General features: G+C 41.2%; 1 protein-coding gene across 2 annotated transcripts; it reads left to right on the top strand.

Annotated features, from left to right (window-relative positions):
• Positions 1-115: 115 nt before the first annotated feature.
• SUPV3L1 (Suv3 like RNA helicase) lies at positions 116-19,207 on the top strand. Of its 2 annotated transcripts, XM_021529074.3 has the most exons (15): positions 116-306; positions 4,945-5,022; positions 5,310-5,417; positions 6,970-7,084; positions 7,635-7,803; positions 9,230-9,341; positions 9,641-9,718; positions 10,816-10,907; positions 11,310-11,490; positions 11,927-12,020; positions 12,677-12,896; positions 13,266-13,346; positions 14,810-14,986; positions 16,529-16,677; positions 17,010-19,207. In XM_021529074.3, exons 3-15 carry the CDS (start codon positions 5,354-5,356, stop codon positions 17,503-17,505), a joined length of 2,028 nt encoding a protein of 675 aa, XP_021384749.1. In that variant the 5' UTR covers positions 116-306; positions 4,945-5,022; positions 5,310-5,353; the 3' UTR covers positions 17,506-19,207. The 2 variants fall into 2 exon arrangements, with proteins under 2 accessions (XP_021384749.1, XP_021384751.1); XM_021529076.3 differs by lacking the exon at positions 116-306 and having other exon boundaries at positions 4,981-5,022; positions 5,310-5,368.

The following is a 19,207-nucleotide window of genomic DNA, read 5'->3' as shown; positions in this document are numbered from 1 at the left end:
GGGCCGATGACGCGCGGGCCGCCCGCCGCCCTTGTCTGCGGATGAGTCGCTGCGCGTGGCCGCTGCTGCGGCGGCTCCCCGCGCGCGCGGCGCTCGCGCTCCGCCATGGCGGCGGCGCTCCCCGCGCGCGCCCCGCCGCGCCCGCGGCGTCGTCCTCATCGCCCTCATCGCCGGCCTCCTCCGGGGACGGCGGCGCCTCCCGCGCCCCCGACACCTCGCTCTTCGTGCCCGTGCCGCTGAAGCCCGGCCTCGGCGGCGCGGCCGAAGAAGACGTGGGCGCCGAGCTCACGCGGCCCCTCGACAAGGGTGAGTGCGGGCGGGACCGTGAGGGGACGGGGCGGGGGCCGTGAGGCCTCGCCCGCCGTCTGCCGCCAGCGCCGGAGGCGGGCTGGCGAGGCCGCGGCTGGAGCGCTGTGCCTGGCTCTGCGCCGCTCAGCTCTCTGGGGGCACGCTGCGAGCTCGAGCTGGTGCAGAGAACGGCAGCGGGGCTGGAGCGCAAATCCGATGGGGCTCGGCCAGGAGGAGAGGAGGGCTCAAGGAACACTTCGCCTTCTCCAGCTCCCTGCCCGGAGGCTGCAGCCAGATGGGGGTCGGGCTCTGCTCCCAAGGAACAGCAGCGGAACAAGAGGAAACGGCCTCAAGCTGTGCCAGGGGAGGTTCAGGTTGGACATTGGGAGGACTTTTCTCACAGGAAAAGTAATGAAACATTGGGACAGCCCGGTGAAGTGGCGGAGTCACCATCTCTGGAGGTGTCTAAAGACAGACTGCTTGTGGTACACGAGGTGCTGTTTGCTCGTAGGTCGGACTCGATGATCGGAGAGGTCTTTTCCAGCTTAATTGATTCTGTGATTCTGGGACCCTCCTGAGGGCTGAGGGAATTGTCCCCTGCTGCTCTCGGGTCCTTTCCTGGGCTCAGAAACTTTCCCCCTTAAGAGAAGGGTGTCCTTCCCCACAGCTTGTGTGACCTGAAGCTAATTGTGCCCGTGAAGGTGAAGTGGGATAAAGGCTCTCAGGTGAGAGGGCACCTGCATGTGGTGGGATTCATGGGGCTGTGCTGTGCAGGGCATGACCCGTGTGGGTGCTTCCAGCTCAGGATACTCTGGGATTGCCTGGGCCCGCAGGCGTGCCCTGTGTGAGGAAACGCTCTGCTGGCCGCTCTTCCGTTCGGTCGGGGTAAAGGTGCTTGGCTTGGGGCAGGTCCCACAGCCAAACTGCAATCTCTTGCATTCCAGAGCCATAACTGTATATGAACTTGAAAGACGTAGTTTCCTCAAATATTGATGTTACAGACCGAAAAGTTTGTCTGTGTGTGAATGTGCCTAGATCAAAAGTGGCTGAAGTGACAGGACCAGGGAGAATGGCTTCAAATGGACGGAGCGTAGGTTTAGATTGGGTTTTAGGAAAAACTTCTTCCCTCGGAGGGAGGTGAGGCCCTGGCACAGGGTGCCAGAGAAGCTGTGGCTGCACCATCCCTGGAAGTGTCCAAGGCCAGTTTGGATGGGGTTTGGAGCAGCCTGAGATAGTGGAAGGTGTCCCTGCCCATGGCAGGGGACTGGAGTGAGATGGTCTTTAAGGTCCCTTCCAACCCAGACAGTTCTATGATCTTAGGACTCCATGATCTTTAAAGATTTGGTAAATAACAGACAAGGTCTTGATTCTTTTGATATTTGCTGATCTGAAAGCATTAAGGGTGCAAATGGAAATCTTTCATATCTTCTCATAATCTAATGATGAGGTATTATTTATCTTAATTCCAGAGTATAGAAGCATGGGCAAATTATCTTAATAGTTCAGAACTATGGAGAAAAGAATATCTAACTTTAAAAGCTAAAAAAACCCACCTAATCAGGATGAAGAATCCTGAGGAGCTGTAATGCAAAAATCTGCATTGTCAAACTTGTCTTTTATATGAATAGTGCATTCCTGAGGTGCCAATAAAGATGAATGATGCCTTTTTACTTGTACATTGCCTGTTGTCTCATTTGTTAGAGGAGCAGTTATGTTGGATTTCTTCAAAACTACATGCTAAACTAAAATGCTCTGGGAAACTAAGTACAGATTCTGTTTGGTATTTGCTAAGTTGTTGAGAGAGAACAGATTGGCTAAAATTATGTGTGCTCGCACAGGTGAAAATGAACCACTTCAGTCAGCCTGATGTTCCTCCCTGTGAGACTGGCAGGAAATAGCAGCCAGGTGACCTGTGGGGTGTGGCATTCACATCTCTGTGCTTCTCCTGAGAGACAGAATTCTGTCTCTCTGTCCAGAGAAAGTGAATGCTGCAGTGGGATGCTCATCTGACTTGTTTGGCCTCTAGTGCTCTCTCAATAATATTGAAAACTATTTTAAAAAGACAATGACGTGTTTTAAAAGTATTGGTATTTTGAAACCCAATAATGTTAGAAAAGACTGGACGAGAACTTCTTTACATGTAGCCATTAAAAAAAAAATGAAATAAATAGTCTTCTCTGCTTCCCCCTTCAGGTTCTGACCACACACAGTATTATGCATCTGGTTTTTTATCTTTTTAAATGAAGATACTTTATCAGATTCTGCTGCCAAGTACTGAATTAAATTCAGTAAAGGAATATGTGTATTTATGATCTTTCTGGTTACAGTTTGTGAAGAAACTTTGTTAGTGAGCATACTTGCATTGTGAATAATCTTGTTAGCTTGCTCAAGTGAGAGTGATTATAGTTTTCACATTAGTCAAACACTGTTAGGAAGACTAAAGGTCTTTTTAGAAGCTTACTTTTGTAAACCCAGTTTTGTAAAAACTTCCTAACAGACCTGGAATTAATTCACTGCTTCTGTTTTCCACAACTTCATAGGAAGAGTACCCCTGTGAGTGCTGATGGATGCTTTCAATTTTGGTGTTTGTATCTTGTGATTCAGTTGTCCTTGAATGTCAGTTCTGTGGCTTCAGTTGTCTGACCGTGGGGCTGTGCTTTACCTGTGGGAGGTGCAGGTCAGGACAGACCAAGTATTGGCAGCAATTCACGTGGCAGGAGCAGGAGATGCCTGAACAGGGGCCTTGGTAGATGCACAGGTTGCTTGGACTGGGCAATGGGAGTCTAATAGTTGGGGAGGAATTGTAAAATAAAGTGCTTCAGCTGCCCCAGTGGTAACATTCAGCCTGACTGCAGTGGATTGTTGCCGTCAGAGATACAGGGTAATGACTCAAAGGCTTCCTGCAAACAGGGTTGAAACAGCTAAATGAATCTGATACATTGGAGACTAACTGGATGATTTCTGAACTTTACTGCAGTCTGGCTGTCTTTTTACAGAGAACCTTAGAAGTGCTGCTGAGAAATCAAAGTAATTGAGGAGTAAGAGCTAAAACACAATTCTAGAATGAGAGAATGGTAAACAAAGGGAAATCTCAAAGCAGGAGTGAAGGGTAAAAAGGGTGGTGATTGAGACAGGACCCAGATGTTCAGAGTGTGTATGTGCTCTTGGATAAGCTCAGGTGGGCTGCAATGCCAGCTTTGTTTTGTTTCAATTTACCTTATTGTTTAGACAAGTGTTTGTGCTTAGGAAGGATTGTGACCTTGGGCAGCTTGGTCCCAATGTCACGTTGCCTTGGATAGAAACATGTTCTGGCATTGACCTTTACTCTTGTAGTAAGGCCAATGGCTGTGAATTTAGCTGCGTGGCTGATGATGTGTTAGTTGCTGGAGCTTCCTTGGGAAGCTCTGAAGAGCGCTGAGGCCTGTACTTGCTTATACTGCACTGTTTTCCAGTCTGTCTTTGATTTCAAGGCCCTTAAACATGAGTGTGGATGCCTTCCTAGGAAATGTAATTCTGCTGGTGCCTTTGTGTTTTTGTTATCTTTGGGAACATTTCAGAACATGAATTAATCCATTAAAACACTCCTGTAGTGGTATGGGATGTGCATTTAAATTTGCCATATTCTTGTCAGCTGGTGATTTTCATTGTGCCAAGTGGGCTGTCTCTGATACAGCTTTTTAGAGAGGCAATCTTTCAATAATTTAAGGTTGATTTCATGGGAAGCTTTCCATGTCTTGTCAGACAGTTACAGAGTGAGCTGCAGAGAGCAGAGCTTGGCAGTGTTGTGTCCAGTGACTGGCACTGGGGGTGTGCTATATTTGTCACTCCTAACATTTTATAATGTTCACAGACTTCAGTTTTAATAATGTAAGCTCATGAATAGATGTTAATGAAATTTGCTTGATTTTGTGTGAATTTCTGATCAGCTGTAGATGGAAAGGGGAAACATCTTTTTGCACTGTCATTTAACTAACCTTTAATGAACTAAAATCAGTGTGTACTTGTGAAAATAGAATTTTGTTGCAACACTGAACTTGACTTCTAGGGGAGGGAAAGAGTTCAATAATAAGTTTATAACAGATTTATTCAAAGAAAGCTGAATAATTTGTGATATACTATGAACAAACTCTGTTTTTTTTCTTCCTTACTTTTATTTTACCTGGGAAAAGAGAAGATACTGTCTGGATTACCTGATATTCCTGAAGAGTCTGTCTTGGAGGCAGGGTGGAAGGAAGAACATATCTCAGGATGTTGATTAAAAGCTGTCACCAAGTAGCTCAAGCCAGATTTGCTTTTCATATTAAAACTTCCTGATAGGCGCTGATAGAAAGCAAACAAAACCCCACCCCAAAGCATTAATGAGTTTGTTCCATGACTTGTTAGCTGCATGTTCCCATCTTCATGGTTTCCTATCAAGTGGCAGGGGAGATGGCTGGCACCATCTTCATGGCAGTTCTTAGTCTGCTGCAGCTGAAGGTTGTCCTCCACAATAGCCCCAGGCTCACTCTTTGGTGTAGGGGGTGTTCATTTGTGTCTGTTCAGCATAGAAAGATTCTCTCTCTCCAGAGTAAGGAGACTATACACCAAGATCTTTGGGCCAGGAGAATGTGATTAAATTTTGAGGAAACGCAAAAAAATAGTTATCTTTTTCTACAGGTGAAGTCCTAAAAAACTTAAACAAGTTCTACAAAAGAAAAGAAATTCAAAGACTAGGAGCTGAAAATGGACTTGATGGTAAGAAAATTATTTAAGTTTATATTACTTTAATGTGAAATCTGTTTTAATTCCAATGTGGTATTAAATGTGATATTTTTATCACAACACTGCTTCTTTACATTGTCTCTGCCGCTTAGTTTAAATTACGTTTATATTTACTTTTAGTAGCTTACATTAAGGTACAGGTTTTTAATGAACTGCTTCAGTGTTTTATTGGGTGTTTACAAATAGAGTTTTCTGATCCTGGCCACATTAATTTTGTTCCTCTTTTTTGTTTTTGGCTTTTTTTTTTTTTTTTTTGGCAGCTCGCCTCTTTCACCAGGCATTTATAAGCTTTAGGAAGTATATCATGGAATCCAGTTCTGTGAGTGCTGATTTGCATATTATTCTCAATGATATATGCTGTGGTGCAGGCAAGTATCTGGAATGCTTGTAAAAAAAAAAAAAAGTGCATTTTTATTTGTTTTTGTCCTGTATACTTACCTATGTACATGTGGGCCCCCTATGAAGAATTATTGCTCAATATGACTGAGAATTAATTCAGTACTGTCAGAGAGATTAAAAATCCCTGCTTTCTCCCTATCAGAAACATTTGCCCATCCTAGGGAATGTCCTGTTCTTAAATCTTCTGAAGTGGAAATGAAAGATGTGAAAGTGTTAGCAAGAAGCAGCCCGTGTTTGTACGGCATCAGTTCAGGGCTGAAATGCAAACTGTGCTGTTGTTTATTCCTCTCTAAAGCCCAGTAGTCACTAGGGGGCACTGGGAGAGCTCTCTCCCAGCTGGTGGCTCTCGGGGCAGCTTTGTGACCATGCTGGGTTTCCCTGTGGCCCTCACAGAAGTGTCTTTGCCTGCTTAGTGCACCCTGCGTTATGATTAACAGCACTTAGCTGAGAGGTGATGCCAGCTGGGAGCAGCAGAAACAGCTTTCTCCAGGGTTTGAGCTGCACAGTGTGTGTTTTAATGATGGGATTTTAAAGGTTGCAGTGGCTGTTAGTTTTGTTTTAAAATGTAAATGTGTAGATTTTAAATGTTGGCCATCTTTGTCTCACTATATTTCTTGTGCATAAAATATTTCACAGTTTTCTCATTTCCACTTCTCACTTGATTATAGATTAGCATTATGGCTTTTAACTCATATACAGAAGTATTGAAATTTTTAAATTTGAGTTTTGCTTGTCCAAAGATAATAATTATACTACAATTAAAAAAAAAATCCACAAGAACTTTTATTAATTGAATAATTTCAATTTAACCTCCCCCAAAATTAAACATCCCCCCACAACAAAACAAAACCACTCTGACAAACCTCAAACCACTCATTTTTCTTTTTGTATTTCTATGTTTGATAATAAGAGTTTTTTAGATCAAGACAGTTCTTTGAAATTCTAAGGGAGCTGCAAAGTAGGAGTGTGACCTGAAATGAGACCTTTTAAGGTCCATATGTCTACTCTGCAAACATTCAGAAGAATTAACCTGGATTTCTCTTCTGAGTTGATTTTAGTATTTGGAATCATCATTCTGAGCCTCAGTAGCTTGCAGAAGCTGCAAATATGTTTTTCTCTGTTTATTCATAAAAGGACTTTAAAAGACCCCTCCCCCACCCTCTGAATTTAGGAGGAAGGGGCTAAAATCTTCTTAGCTATATCTCATCCAGCTTTTCCACAGTTTCTCATTTTTACTTAGAAGTTCTGTAGGTGAGTAGGCTGAGCAGAGTGAATATACTGAAATGACATGCATTTTTTCATATGATTGTGTTTGTATTCCGTTGCTAAATGAGTCCACGTACTTGTGTTAGGTTCCCTTTCTGCCACTGACGTAATTACTGGACTTTGTAGAGAGCCAGAAGTTGAAAGCATTATGTAAGTGTGGGGTGGAAGTAGTAGAAAATAATTTTTCAAAGTTTATAATGAAGGTAAACACTCAGACAAGCACAGAAACTTTCTGAAAAGGATTTGTTCTCCTAGGTCACGTGGATGATCTGTTTCCATTTTTCCTGAGGCACGCAAAGCAGATCTTCCCCATGCTGGACTGCATGGATGATCTGCGCAAGATCAGCGACCTGAGGCTGCCGCCCAACTGGTCAGTGTGCTGCAGTGCCTGCACTGTTTTCTTAGTCTCAGAGAATTCCATAGTCTGTGCACTTCAGTGCAATTATGTTACATTTTGTGGTTTTCTCTGTTTTTGCAATAATTTGTGTCAGGAATGCTTGTATTTTTACAAGGTACATCACAATGAATTAAAAAGAAAATAAGATTATATCAACTATGAAAGTCACTGAGTTGGTGTGGTTTTTCCAAGAAGATGTTTTCTGACAATGTGTGTGGGAAGTAGCACATCAAATATTAAAATATTGATAAGCTCAAGGAGAGAGAATTGCAGGAATAATGAGAAATATTTTGAACACAATGTGTGAATTTCACTCTGAATCTTTAAAAGCATTGTGTGACTCAGAAGATCAATGTATAAGACACAGTAACCTCTTTGTACTGTCTCTAAGAAATTGGTATTTCTGCTTTCAACACACATTAAAGTTATTAATAACTAAATGCTTATGCTATTTTCCAGTTTCTCCTGAATCAGTATGCAGATAAATGTTCAACAGATCTGCTTTTTTTTGTCTTTGTTTTAGGTATCCAGATGCCAGAGCTATTCAGAGAAAGATAATATTCCATGCTGGTCCTACAAACAGTGGAAAAACTTACCATGCTATCCAGAGATTTTTGTCAGCCAAATCTGGAATATACTGTGGTCCACTAAAACTTCTGGCTCATGAGATCTTCCAAAAGAGTAATGATGCTGTCAGTATGTCATATTACTTACCAACATTCTTGGTGCTGGAACAGTCTCATGAATGCATGTCTGTAAAGTTCTGTAGTGGCCCCAGGTGGTCCCTGGAGCCCTGTGTCTTTGCGCTCGTGTGAATTCAGTTGTGCATTTCTGCTTTAGGAGCAGAATGGAACATCATTTCCCCAGGTGGAACAGTGCTGTCCCCAGAGCATGTCCTGTGCAATCATCCCTGTAACTTGCCTCTGTTCTTCTGGAATTTGTTGCTCCCTGGGTTAGCCAGGTTCTACTATTAGGTTTTTAAGCACAGGGACCATGCCTTCTTTTGCCCATGACCTTTATTATAGCTTGTACACAAAAAATTATCCTTGCTTAACTCTCCTCAACCTTCTGCAAATGTATAAATATATTTCACTTCACTGTCCTTGAAGAATTCTGCAGATTCAGATGTGTATTCAGTGCTGTACATCAGGTCCCTAGAAGAAATTCTCATTAGTGTTGTGTATTGCTTTTGGCATATTTTTGAAGGCTCCTCACCAGTGTGTTTCCAGCTGCAGAGAACCAGACTAGTTCTGAAGCACTACAGCCACATATCACATGTTAACACAGCACAGTGTGTGTGTGCAGTAGTGATGATGTGGTTTCTCTTTTTTTAATGTAGAATTTGTAACTCCTAGTAGCGGTCTGTCCAAGCAGCACATCAGAAAGATTGTTTTATCCTAGGAGATAGCTGTAATGTACCACACGTATTCACAGAGTGACAGTGGTACCATGCAGTGATGCTCCTTGCTAGGATTACTAAACTTTTCTCCCATGTGTTTAGTTAGTGTGTGTGACAGCTTTTCAGTGGTTGGCTCCTGGATCATATTTAGGCCCTTGGGGCTTGAACAGGGCTTCCAGCTGGACTCTGCAGGTAGCAGTAGATATGGATGGAGCAGCCATGAGCACCAAGGAGGGTAGGGCTGGCAGGGTGGTGACCTCAGCTGATCCTGAGGCCTGAGCTGTCTCTCACAGCTGATCCTCATGAGCTCTTGCTGTGTGAGTATAAAGCAGCAGGTGAGGCTGGCAGCAGGGTAATTGCCAAAAGAGCTGGAGCTTGCAAGCCTCCTTTGCTGCTGGGCCTTGCTTTATGAGCTCCTTGTACTTTTCTAACAGTTCTTTTATGGCAGATGTGATAGCTCTGAAATACTCAGGGGAAGATGTAACCTACTGCAGGAGTAGGGGAAGGCATCTAATTACAGATACCACCTCTTCATTAAACCTCCACTCTGATAGGACTTAAATAAAAGGCACAAGTCTCTCAAGGTTGAGTAATTGTTTCCTGGATTGCTTCTTTTACACTGTCCTAGAAACTACTGTAAAAAACTGTTTTTGTCCTCTTTGGAAAGGGGGTTCTTTCATGTTCAAGAAACTTACCCTGAGATTTCTGAATGCCTTTAGAATGTGCCCTGTGACCTGGTGACAGGAGAAGAACGTGTGTTTGCCAATGAAGACTCCAGACAGGCTCCTCATGTTGCTTGTACCATTGAAATGTGCAGCACTAATACACCTTGTAAGTACACAGAATTGTCTCTGTCCTATCTGTGGTATCCTTGTGTCTGTGTTTTATTCCTTGGACTCAAAAGTAGTTGAGCTCTTCTTTTTTGCTCTTATTTGAACAATTCTGAGCTATGATAGAGCAGTTCAAGAAACCTGGATCATCTCAAAATAGCTTTTTGGTGATAGAGGATTAGCTTTGTTTGAGCAACCTTTTGTAGGAAACCTGTGAATTCCCTCAGTTCCTTCATGTCTTGTACTACTGTTCTATATGCTCTTCCTTGGTGCATCATATTTTTCTTTTTTTGTTTTAAGATGAAGTTGCTGTGATTGATGAAATTCAGATGATCAGAGATCCTGCCAGAGGCTGGGCTTGGACAAGAGCTCTTCTAGGTAAGCTTGGTTGCGTTGGCAATGAATTAGCTTAATGGCACATGAAATTCAAGCTTAGCAGTTGGTATAGTGGTTATGTGATGCAAAATAAAAGTATTTGTTTTTCATGTCTTCTCACAGCAAGTTAGAGAGCTACTTTGCCTCAAAGGATTTGTCTTCATGACAGGAAGCTACCTGTCATGTTTTGCTTAACAAATGGGTTTTTTACATTTATTTTTAAATATAAAATTAAATTTTTAAAAATTTAAAAATAAAATTCACATGCCTCTCTTATTTTTCCTTCCTTAGATCATAGGGAGTCTTTACTACATTATGCTGTCCTTTTACATTGACTCTTTCCAAGAAGTATGCTTTTATGTTCAATTAAAACAACGCCAGTTTTCAAGAGACTACCTTTGTAGAGATTGTGCTAAATAATGGCAGCTTTAAATATTTTATAGTGTTAATTTCAAATGGCTCATTTATAGAGCTACATCAATCTGTTATGTTCTTACAAGAATGCTTATTTTGATAATTTTAGAATTTTTCTAGAGGAATTTTTGAAACATTTTTCCTCATATTCGGACAGAAATTTGGAATCTGATTCCCTCTTGACCCTTCCTTTTGTTGCTTTTGATTCTAAGTTGAGCAGATTTGTCACACTTTACTTCCTGGTTTTTTCCCTTTCCTGTTGTGACTGAATTAGAGGTGAATTCATGCAGAAAACAAAACCTCTCAGTTCTGCTGTGGTTTGGGAGTTAGGAAAACATGAGTAGTAAGTAAAACATACTCAAAGCTTTGCTCCATTTATTCAGTGGCTAAGGGGGTACCTCTTGTTCTGGCTGAGAGGGTGCAGTGAGCTATTGGTTGCTCTGATTATCACACTAATGAACTGTCAATATCACCTGCTGGTAAGAGATCAAGGGCAGCTCTAGGAAACTAGTGTATTGTGGGAGAGACTTTAGGTGCAGGTTTGGGTTATTGAAGGAGGTGAAATACAGTCTTCATTGTGTTTAGCAACCAAAATACAATTTTTTGATACCTTAAGAGCCAGCTAAAGCTACTGTTGTATACAAACAAGTAACATTTTGCTTTTTATTTCACTGGACTTTGTTCAGGCCTCTGTGCAGAAGAAATCCATGTTTGTGGAGAACCTGCTGCTATTGACTTGGTGACAGAGCTCATGTACACTACAGGGGAGGAAGTTGAAGTAAGTAATTCTGAGAAGCTATGGACAGAACGTCAGGTTCTTTTTGCTGTAAAACAGGAAAAAATGTAGGGTTCTTTTGGGGGTATTACTGCTCAAAGTTGTCCTGCAGGAAGTTTTGTTAAAATGTTTCTCTATTTCTGTAGAGCAAAGATGTTGTAAAGTTCTTTCCTTCCCTTTTAAAATAGTGGTACTGTTTTTCTGAAAGAAGATAAAAGTGGTTTGATGAGTTCCCTTTAGGGGATGCTGCAGCTGGTACAGCTGCTTGTGGACTTGTACAGCTCTGATCTTTCAGGAAGGCACAGTGCTCTTGAGTTGGCTGACTTGACAGGATGCATTGCTGGTTAGTCTTGATATCATATGATTTGAGTTTAAAAAGATACCCTTTTTGACAACTCTGTGTAGGTCCGAAACTACGAGAGACTGACTCCTCTGACTGTGCTGGATTATGCCTTAGAGTCCTTGGATAACCTCCGCCCTGGGGACTGCATTGTGTGTTTCAGTAAGAACGACATTTACTCCATCAGCCGGCAGATTGAAGCCAGAGGATTAGAATGTGCTGTCATATACGGCAGTCTGCCACCAGGTGAAGCACTCTTGCTTTCATTGTTAAGGGGATGTTCTGTTTCTTGCTGCTTTTCTTAGGAGAAAGTCCCCTTGTACTTTATTTCTTTTTCTGCTTGCTTTATTTTAAAATAAAGCAGTGCAAGTTTCCTAGTTTTGCTTCTCTATATAGCTAGAGAAAGCAATCAGCTTTCATCGACTGGTGTTTTAATCTTGGGATTAGACCCATGTACTTAATTTTGATCTTCAGATAGATATAATTAAAGGAGGTCTATCCGCAGCTCTGGGAACGATTTAAATCTCTCCTGCCCCCTCCCCTCATCTGTAGCCAAGTACCAATCAAATATCAATTTATTTATCTTTTTCTCAGCCTATTATAATGACATTGGACTTAGTGATGCATTTTCTTTATTTTGTATGAAGTTTGCTATGTGAAGTATTCTGTCATTTTGTTTTAGGAACAAAGCTTGAACAGGCAAAGAAATTCAATGATCCTGATGATCCATGCAAAATTTTAGTTGCTACAGATGCAATTGGAATGGGACTCAATTTGTAAGTATTTGCAGCAGGTTGCAGTACTTCTATTTTCCTTTGGATATGGTGCCCACGTTAACTTCCTTGCTTTTTGTCTTCCCAGTCTGATTAACTCATCTAAGTATCTGCTGTATACTGTATGTGCACAGTACATTAATTTCAGTTTTGAAGTAGTGATCAATTTGGCTAAGCAGAACTAAGCTTTATTTTTAAAATTGGTTCCAAGAACTAAATGGCTCTCTGGCCCTAATTCAGTGTGATAGTTGGCCATGGATGACAGAACCTGTTGGATCAACTGGAGTCATATGGGCTGGGCTGTCAGAGTTACTGTTCTCTTGCATTTCTGAAATACAGAGCAAGTTCAGCCCAGTGTCAGGTGTATTTCATTGCTGAAGGACATACAATCACATCACTACAAACTGCAGAGGCAGGTGGTGGTGAATAGACTGGGAGGAGATTAGGACATGATTGATGTGTGCAGGGATGATGCTTCTCCTGCAACTAGCCAGTAACCTTCTCCTGGCCTTTAAAATATGCTGTGTCCATAAGTAGTATCTGTGATACCCTAATTGTAGAGGAGAAAAAAAGCTTATAAAAAAGTAAAAGGTTTAATTCTTCATTTTGGAAGTAATTTGCAAAAATGATTCCTCTTTGTTTTTGCTTAAATATTTCAGGTGTATAAGAAGGATAATTTTTAACTCCATAGTAAAGCCGACTGTCAATGAGAAGGGAGAGAAGGAAATAGACTCCATCACCACCTCGCAGGCGCTGCAGATCGCGGGCAGGGCAGGGCGCTTCGGCTCCTCCTTCAAACAGGGAGAGGTCACCACCATGCATCGCGATGACCTCGCGCGGCTGAAGGAGATTCTGAGCGAGCCTGTGCCCCCTGTCCAGGTGAGACCCTCAGCACCCAGTTTATACACATGTGCTCTGGGGCTGGCTTAGGATATTCTGATCCCAGATTATTTTTCCTTCTGTCTGTTTGCAGTTTAGTAATAAAAATGAGGTGTGTTGTGCCAGAGTGACTTTGGATATATGTCCTCTTTGGAGACTTGCTCTGTTGCTTTTATATTCAATCTGCTCTTTTAAGAATTAAAAGCTCAAACACAAAAGATCTTAACTTTCAGCTAAGTGTGCTAAATAAACTGGAGTCTGCATGGTGCTTTGGTTTCTTGCATTTTGTCTTTCAATATGTTGTTTCTGGTACATTAAAACAATATTGAGAATTAATGGTAGTTTTTTTTTTCTTTATTTTCCATTTAGGCAGCTGGCCTACATCCTACTCCTGAGCAAATAGAAATGTTTGCTTATCATCTTCCTGATGCCACTCTATCCAACTTAATTGTAAGAATGATCAAAATATTATCTTTTTCTTTAAAAATGAAGTATCACTAATAGTCATTGCTTTGTACAGACCTGCCCTTGGGAGACCTGACAGACAGCCTTGTGTGTATTTTTTTATTGATTGGGTTCTTCTCTCCCACATGAGTGACTGCAGATAGGTTTAGGATGTTTAACTTTTCTGTGCTAAACTTGGAAGCTTTGAAATGTGTCAGTCATTTTTGTATGTGTTTAAAACTGTGCAGTGGCTTTTTCATTCCAGCTTTTCAGAATTTTAAATGTAGGCATTTATTTCTGAGGCTGAAGATATTAGAGATCTAAATTTAGATAAATTATTTGAAAATTCCTAGAAAACTGATCATGTCAGATTTCCACATATCTGAAAGCTACCTGATTTTTTTCCTGTTTCTGTGGATATTGTAGTAAAACAGTGTGGAACTTCTTGAAAACTCTGGGATTGACTTGATTTCCTCTTTAGATAGATTCTAGTTCTTTAAGATGTACAAAAGCATAAAAAAAATAGAAATTAAGATTCCAATACTGCATTGAAAAAAACATTATCACAGCTTTTAATAAGCTGAGAAATCTGTGGCAATTTTCATTGTTTTAAATGTGCATTATTGTTCCTGCTGATCTGCTGTTATGTAGCAAAATGTATATTTTTAACCTTGGAAAAAAAAAAATATACCTGGAGACCTCGTGGAAGACTTAGCCTGGTAGGGTAACAACACATCTTTAAAATTTTTAAATTAGCAACTTCTGGGCTAACATAGCAGTGTTAAGATAAAAACTGTGTTGTTTTTGATCTCTTAAATATTCAGTCACACATTTAATTAAAAAGCTCATAATTTCTTTAAAGATGTTTTCAAAAAAATCTCTCAAAGATTTCCATTAGAGAAATATTTTTGGGTGTCCATAAAATTCCCCCTGCAGGGTGCACTGCATCTTCCATTTCTCCACACCTTGTATGTCTCATGTTTTCTTTGAACTCCTCTGTTGGAATACTGTATTTAGCTTGTGTTTTCTTTCTTCCTAAAATAGATCTGATCCTGACACTGAGCTAAAAATACCTCAATTATTGTATCCTGTAAAGTTAGCTTTTTGGGACATGCTAAGTGACAAACCTGGAGAAATTTCTAAACATAGTGGCAACTGGTTCCTGTGATGGTGTTCTTTGTAACTAAAATGTACCCTTCCAGAACTTTTTTATTTAGGAGACCGACTAAATCAAGTGTAGTGTGTCATGTCTTTGATCCTGTGTTGGAGAATTTAATGCAAATTCTGCTAAAAGAGCATAGGGAAATCCCCTGCCCACTTTATTATTACTGTCATCAAATTTGATGATTTTTAATGATTCTTTCAGCATAACTAGTCTTTCAAACTCTAAATAATTTTTGGTTTGGTAAGACAAAGTTTAACAACCCTCTCCTGTAATAACATTGTTACATTTGGTTTTGTTTTCGCAGGATATTTTTGTGAGCCTCTCACAAGTGGATGGGATGTACTTTGTCTGCAATATTGATGACTTTAAATTTCTAGCAGATATGATTCAGCACATTCCACTCAATCTGCGATCACGATATGTCTTTTGCACCGCACCCTTGAACAGAAAAGAGCCTTTTGTGTGTACCACTTTGCTAAAGGTCAGCTATTTTTTCCCCTCAAGAAGTGTGTTTATGTTGGACCAAGAGGTGCACTAGGACTGTATCTAGCTGCTGTATTTGTTGTGGGCTTTGCTATCGGATCATTTGAGAGCATTCTTAAAGTGCTCACAGGTAGTATAAGAGATATAAAATAGCCAGACATGTATTGAATTCTTCACGGTTTTTGTTTACTAAGGCTTTTAACTTCTGAAAACTGGTTCTCATGATGGAAGTTAAAGTTTGGATAGCTTCTCTGCTGTTTTCCTCTGAAAAGCCTACTGCTGGTCCTTGTCTGTCAGCTCTGAACTGGGAGGGATGAGAGTTGTGTTCCCTAGTCACTTGTGCACTGTGAATCTTTGCACTACTGTGTTCCTAAAAGCAGTAATTAAAAATCAAGTTAGTGCTCCTTTGAGCTGTTAGCTGGCCAACAAAAGGAGAGAATGTAGGATTAAGGGTGATTGCTGAGGCTATAATACAGTTACATAGAATTTAAACCTCAGAAAACAGAGCTGTAAGTTGCTCTCAGAATTATGTCACTTTACTTTTCAGGCCTGAATGAATTGTTTTTTGCTGTACCCCAGGAGTCACTATTTTGAGGAATTTGTAGTCAGCTGATTTTTTCAGTTTTGCAGGTTTAATAATAATGTCACTTGGGACTGTTACTTTGTTATACAGTATTGCCATTGTTCCCTTTTTAAAGACTGCATTAAACTTTAAAAATGAAATAGTATAAAAATGAAAGTGATGTGGTGCCCTCATGTCACAAATATTAGAACCCTGCTAATAGTATTTAAAAAATGAGTGATTGATTAAAGAGTTGAAAAAAGTGCTTCATTAGGAAAACGCTGAGCTTTTGGATGCCAAGTAGTGAAGGTACAGAGGGGCATAATGTAATGCTAGAGGGAGGTAGGCTTTTGTGAATGCTTGTGTGAATTTAAGCCTCATTCCTTGGTGAAGAAAATCCACTTTAGTATTGGCCAGCTAGGAAGCACTTATTCCAAGTCATCAATAGTCTTGAAAATTTTGTATTTAAATCTTACTTGACTTGTTTTTCTGTTAGTTGAAGTGCTGAGGTATTTAGGTGTCAGAAGAGTGGATTTCTAGTGCAGATTAATCTGTTTGGTTTGTAGATAGTGTGTTTCCTAAACCAGGGAATACATTCAATATTCTAAACTCTGGCAACCCTGAAACAAGATAAGTAACCAAATAGGAGAAGGAGGAGGATTAAAAAAGACACAAAGTCCATCTGTTTTGCTAGATGCAATCACATGCCTTCAGTGTTAGCTTTTCTGGATAGCTCTGTGCTTTTGTTGCTTAACTCTGTGCAAGGCCCATGGACAAATTGTGTTAATGAGGCCCTGGAAAGGAGAGGTGACTCTTGTGTTGAGTAATTAAGTAAAAGAATGTGTGGCATTTGGGTTGTGTAAAACAAAGCAGGTATTTTATGGAGTATTCTATGTGTACTGGACTCTGGGGAATTTAACTCTTTGGGGATTTCTTCTTTCCTGCCTGAGGACTTGAGTGAATCTGCTTGTTTTTCAGTTTGCACGACAGTTCAGTAGAAATGAGCCTCTGACGTTCGACTGGCTCTGCCGGCACACCAAGTGGCCTTTAGCTGCTCCAAAAAACATCAAGGAACTTGTACACCTTGAAGCTGTGCATGATGTTTTTGACCTCTATCTGTGGTTAAGGTACTGTCTTTGTACTTGAAAACTGTTTATTTTTTCCTATTATTTATTACTTACAGTCCTAGAAGTGCAGGGTCTTCAGGCCCATATGTATGTGGTGCAGGATGGGCTCCTTTGGCCTTTTAGAGGGTCTTGACAAATGCAATGTTGAGGGAGCAGGTTCTGCAGACACCACTTTGTGACTGACAGAAAGAGAAAGGTAGAAACAAGGACTGGAGCAGCTGAAATGCAAATTAAAATATGCAACATGTAATGAATATTCTTTTTACTTAGTACATATCCCATTTTTGTCCCAGTGAGAAGGTTTAAATGTGTTTTCTTTTCCCTCTCTTCAGTTACCGCTTCATGGATATGTTCCCTGACGCTGTCCTTGTAAGGGATATCCAGAAAAAACTAGATGACATTATACAAATCGGTGTCTGCAACATCACAAAGCTGATCCGAGCTTCCCAGTCTGTGGCTGCTCCTGGCACAGCTGAAGTCGTGTCAGAAGACTTTCCTCTCTCAAGGACTCAGAGGGACGCCAGGGTGGTGTCAGACCGTCATGCTGCAGCCCCCACGGAGGCACTGTCCATTGCAGTGGAGGCTGCAGGGCTGAGAAGAGCGAAGAACTTGAGATCCCCTCAGCTCAGTGGCAGGCAGGAGGATATGAAAAGCTATGGACGTGGATCTCTTGCCAACAGATTGCTGCGGGAGGGACTTCTGACACAGGAAATGCTGAGACAGCTGGAGAGTGAGTGGCAGGATCAGCACAGGAATGGTAGATATGGCTTTGGTTCAAAAAGAGATGATCAGCATAGTTCAAAGGCAACGGGAAAAAAGAGAAAATAGATCTATGCCCTAATTCTGTTTAGTTTTTATTCATAAAATAAAATACTATTTTAATAACTTCTTTGGCATTTCATGTTTATGCTGCTGGAGCTCCTTGATGCTTTTCCTTCTCCTGTGACTGGTAATGTGAAGTACTCAGAGAACTGGACTCTTAAAAGCTCAGAGGCCATACGTTTGTTTTAACCACTCAGCTGTACACTCTTTTAATCATGGTGTTCAGCATCAGTGTATGTTCTACTGCTATGTAAAAAATTGAACTTGGTGTCTTCTTGCAAGATATCATCTCATCATCAATAAATGTCAGAAATTTCACTAGTAATGAATTAGCTACTCATTCCACCCCTTCCCAAAGGGGGCAGAGTTTAACAGACCACAAACAAGTGATGAACAGCCTGGAGCAAAATTGGCTCAGAATGGTGATAGGAGTCATGTGCCTCTAACCATTAAGTCCTGTGAAAATGTGTAAGGAGGTTAAAAGCATTTGTGGTAATATGTGAGGAGTGATGGAATTCTGGCCACAAGAATTTTGGAGTGAATTTCAATTCTGTAATCTGAGGAGTAATTATGATGCTGTGTGGTTTGATTTTCTTGTGAGCAGCTTTAAGGTGTGCTTTTGAGCTCCCAGTATGGATACTGGAGAGTGGAAAGAAGTCAGATGCTGAAACTGCTGTGTATTTACAGAAATGGGTTTCAGCACTTGCATATGTTGCTGGGCTGCCCGAGGAGAATAATGCTAGGGTTAGCTGTGTGCAAGTGCACTGGTCCTGCTTGTGTCAATGTTGGGAAACCTTTAAGATCCAGGCTGAGTTTCATTGTCAAATACCTGATCTGAAGTGATCAAATGTGTTTCTCAGCAGGCTGAAAATTTGCTTTGAATCCCCTTTTCTTTCTCATGGTATCAGTCCTTTATACTGCTGTTCAGAAAGAAATCTGCAGCAGTTTGAAAAATGTTTTTACAGCTGTTTTCAGGATAGTTCATCTACTCTTTCCTCAGTTTACTAAAAAGCAAGCAGTGCGTAAATGTTTCTAGCCCACATGATTTCCTGCTGCTTTCAATACAGTACTGGTGGGAAGAGAAAGTTTTAGGTCCTTTCCCTGCCACATCTTTTTTTCCTCCCTGAAGAAAAACCAAGCAGCTCCATGTGTGTGGCAGTGGCCATGTGAGTGTTGTGGATTTTCTGCTCTGCAGATGAGTAGTTCAGCTTTGCTTTCCCAGAGTCCTGCTGAACAGCAGCACCACTTGCACAGAGTGCAAGCTTGCATTAACCCTTACAAATGTGTTGTATTTGCTACTCTCACACAGCTTGTGTGATGTGGATTGTGTGATGGAGTAGTATCAGTGGCCTCCTTGTTGCTTGGCACTCACTGGAAGGGAAGCCTGAGGCATGTTTTGACCACGTGTGTTGTCCCACTTACCCCTGGGACTGCACTTCCCCCAAATCCAGGGTGGATGTGCAAATCACTGTTTGAAACCACCTTAGTTGTTGTTTTCTCTGCCCAATATGTGTGAGGTTGGCTTGTGGGAGACCCACACTGATACTGTGCTTTGTTTCTGTTAGGCTGAATTTGTCCTTCAGTCATACAGTAAACCGAGTGCTAGTGTATATTTTTGAGCAAGGAGAGAGTGTCCAGGACTTCAGGGTGTAAGCCAGCCTTGTGTTTCAGCACCAAGCCTTGCAATAAAGAACCTAAATTACTATAA

The sequence above is a fragment of the Lonchura striata genome, chromosome 7, assembly GCF_046129695.1.
Source record: "Lonchura striata isolate bLonStr1 chromosome 7, bLonStr1.mat, whole genome shotgun sequence".
Taxonomy (NCBI): domain Eukaryota; kingdom Metazoa; phylum Chordata; class Aves; order Passeriformes; family Estrildidae; genus Lonchura; species Lonchura striata.
Note: the sequence above shows the minus strand (reverse complement) of the source record. Positions and strands in the feature narration are given on the sequence as shown.